At 41.8% G+C, this 3674-nt stretch overlaps 1 protein-coding gene across 1 annotated transcript in view; it reads left to right on the top strand.

Moving 5' to 3' along the window:
* Window positions 1-3674, top strand: part of THUMPD3 (THUMP domain containing 3) — a gene marked incomplete at its 5' end in the record, with an annotated part of 32612 nt that overhangs the window by 24429 nt on the left and 4509 nt on the right. Inside the window, one exon of the mRNA XM_023510656.1 lies at window positions 3521-3636. Coding sequence (XP_023366424.1) covers window positions 3521-3636 — 116 coding nt within the window. The remainder of the gene's footprint in view (window positions 1-3520; window positions 3637-3674) is intronic.

Raw genomic sequence — 3674 nt, 5'->3', positions numbered from 1 at the left:
GTCTGACAAGTTTACATACCAAATGCTCTTAAACAGTTTTCAAAATTTCTGTGATATTGAGAGGACTCATGAAAACTGCTTAAAGCAAAGCAGGACATGGAAAGGCATTTTCTAAATGGATGATATTTAACAGTAGATACTGATTCAGGGAGAATAGTATCATCTATATGTTAAAAACAATTTGGACAAGGGAGCTTCCAGTAAAATCATTTATATTTGTGTTAAAACATAGTCAAGTTCTTGCATGTCGTATACTGAAAGCCAATTGGAATACACTGTGGGGAGGTACTTTAGATCTTAGGAGTGGGCAGAAATTGGACAGATGAGAAAATCCAACTCACAGAGGGAAAAATAATCCAAACCATAATTAGAAATGATATCTGCGATCTGGGAGTTAAAATCCAAGAACAACTCTTGTGTACCTACCATGTTTGGCTAGGCTAGTGACCGCTAGTGTAAATTAATCTGGCTAAAGATTAATTTACACAGTGGCTCAGGGAGGTGGCTCATGCCTGTGATCCTAGCACTCTGGGAGGCCAAGGTGGCTGGATTGCTTGAGCTCAGAAGTTGCAGACCAGCATGAGCCAGAGCGAGACCCTGTCTCTAAAAATAGCTGGGTATTGTGGCAGGCACATATAGTCCCAGCAACTTGAGAGGCCGAGGAAAGAGAATTACTTGATCCCAAGAGTTTGAGATTGTTGTGAGATACAACACTATGGCACTCTATCAAGGATGACCAGGTGAAACTGTCCCAAAAAGAAAAAAAAGAGAGAGAGAGAGGGTAGTGCCTGTGGCTTAAGGAGCAGGGCGCCGGCCCCATATACCAGAGGTGGCAGATTCAAACCCTGCCCTGGCCAAAAAAAGAGAGACTCACACAGAGGAAACTCACTTGTGTTTAAAAGGATTTTGGGAACAAAGCAGTGTTGTTTTCCAACATTAGACCATAATACATGTATGAAATAACAGGTAAGGTCACCACATGTGACCTTAGAAATACACAACACAGCTTGAGAGTGGAGTCAAAAAGAAGGCCACCCCCGCTAAAAACTTGAGCCATTTCTACTTAAGATTAGTCATGAGGTTGTCAGTGTAGGAAAGTCTAAATTAATACATGTTCAAAATGAATAAAATTATGAAAGGAATTGATAGGATATATATACACAGATTTGTTCACCAAAGTATAAAACACTTTGAGACAGAGTCTCACTATGTCGCTCTCAGTAGTGCTGTAGCATCACAGCTCACAGCAACCTCAAACTCTTGGGCTTAAGAGATTCTCTTGCCTCAGCCTCCCAAGTAGCTGGGACTACAGGCACCCACCACAACGCCCTGGCTGCTTTTTTGTTGCAGTTGTCATTGTTTAGCAGGCCCAGCCAGGCTGGGCTCAAACCTGCCAGCCTCAGTGTATGTCGCCATCACCCTACTCACTAAGCTACGGATGCCAAGCCCCTTTTTTCTTTTTTTGAGATAGGGTCTCACTCTTGTCACCAGGACTAGAGTATAATGGCATCATTGTAGCTCATAGCAGCCTTGAACTCCTGAACTCATCCTTTTAGCTTAGTGCCGGTAGCTCAGTGAGTAGGGTGCCAGCCACATATAGTGAAGCTGGTGGGTTTGAGCCCAGCCTGTGTCTGGTAACAACAGTGACAGCTGCAACAAAAGTACAGGTGGGTGTTGTGGTGGGCGCCTGTGGTCCTAGCTACTTGGGAGGCTGAGGCAAGAGAATCTCTTAAGCCCAAGAGTTTGAGGTTTCTGTGAGCTATGGTGCCGTGGTACTCTACCAAAGGTGACATAGTGACACTCTGTCTCAAAAAAAAAAAAAGAGAGAGATCTTTCTGCCTCAGCCCCCTAAGTAGCTGGGACTATAGACACATCTCCCCACCTAATTTTTCTATTTTTTGTAGAGACAGGGTCTGCTCTTTCTCAGGCTGGTCTCTAGCTCCTGGCCATAAGCATTCCTTCTGCCTCAGCCTCCCAGAGTACAAGGATTACAGGCCTGAGCCACTACACTCACCCTAGAATATTTTTTTCAAACTTGGGAGTACTGTAAAAAAACCCCAACTCTTATTGATGCTGAAAATGCAAATAGTTTTTTAAAAAAGTTAGGGGATTCAGAATTACTGAGGCTTTTATCAAACTCTTGTTAGTTCTTTCTGTAAACCCACCCACTGTAAATTCTGGCATATTTCAATTTTGCTTTTGTTTGAAGTCATTACAGGATTATAGACAGGAGTATGTCATCATCCTTAAGTGTCTGGGCAGAAGACATGAAAGTGCTATATAATCATGGTTCAGGGGTGTATTACTATTTACAAAGGGAGAGGTATTTGCCTCTCATCCCTAAGCAGAGGCAGAAAGTTTCTCTGCTTTCATATCACAAACCTCAGTTAATCTGGATGGAACTTTATTCAGGCCTGGGGTCACATGTCACAGCATCCCACAAATGGTATGTGACAGCTTTGTATTTATATTCCAGTCATGTTTTTGGATTAAAGTTAGAAAATCCTTTTACTGATATGGTAGTTAGCATTCAGAACCCCATGATACAAGGGAAATTGCATTTTGAAATTCTCAAATAGGCTAATATATCAAGTTACATAAATTCCTACAACCACAAAAAGGTATAGGTTTAGTTAGTTTGATATGATTAGTTTTTTTTTTTTTTTTTTTTTTGAGACAGTCTTACTTTGTTGCCCTGGATAGATCACAGCAACCTCAAACTGTTGGGCTTAAGCAATTCTCTTGCCTCAGCCTCCTGAGTAGCTGGGACTACAGGTGCCTACCACAATTCCCCGCTATTTATTTTTTGTTGTTGTTGCAGTTGTCATTGTTGTTTGGCTGGTCCGGCCGGGTCCTAATCTGCCAGTCTTGGTGCATGTGGCTGGCACCATAACCACTGTGCTATAGGTGCTGACCCGTAATTGGTTAATTTTCTTTATAACATGTTTATTTAGGATTTACTTAGTATGCCAGACACTGCTAGGTGAGAGATAGAATAAAATACTAGATCTGTTCTCCAGGAGCTCCCAGATTAGTTGGGAGGCACACAGGGATATAAATTATTAAAAATAGAACAAGCGAGGGTGGCGCCTGTGGCTCAAGGAGTAGTGTGCCAGCCCCATATGCCAGAGGTGGCAGGTTCAAACCTGACCCCCCCCAGCCAAAAATTACAAAAACTAAAAAAAATAAAATAGAACAAGCCCAGTGGCAGGGGTATGTATGTGTGTAGTGGTTTGGGAGGGGAAGATGAGAGAGGCAGCTTGGAGAGTTAGGGTTGATGTTAAGAGAGGACATGACATTTGAGCAGGGTCTCAAAAGGAAGGTAGGTGTTGAGCAGGTTGACCCTGCTTTCTCTAAGCAGAGACCCTGCTTTTAGCAAAGGGAAGAGCACAGTTGATAATATGCAATGTTTTGCCACTTTAGAAAAGCACTGGATTGTTTTGTTTTTTGGCAATTGATTGAAATAATTATTGTTTACAGTTTGCTACTTCTGTTTTAATATGGATTTTTTATCTTTTAGGGAGCGACTGAATGGTCTGACTGTTACCATATTGCTGGCGATAATAATCCACTGGCTGTAAATAGAGCAGCAAATAACATCTCATCTTTATTGACCAAGAGCCAAAATAAAGAAGGGTAAAATTTTTTTTTTTTTTTTTTTTTGAGACGGAGCC

The sequence above is a fragment of the Otolemur garnettii genome, unplaced genomic scaffold (assembly GCF_000181295.1).
Source record: "Otolemur garnettii isolate 467f Iridium unplaced genomic scaffold, OtoGar3 scaffold00015, whole genome shotgun sequence".
In the NCBI taxonomy this organism is placed as follows: domain Eukaryota; kingdom Metazoa; phylum Chordata; class Mammalia; order Primates; family Galagidae; genus Otolemur; species Otolemur garnettii.
This window is presented reverse-complemented; position numbering and strand designations above follow the sequence as displayed.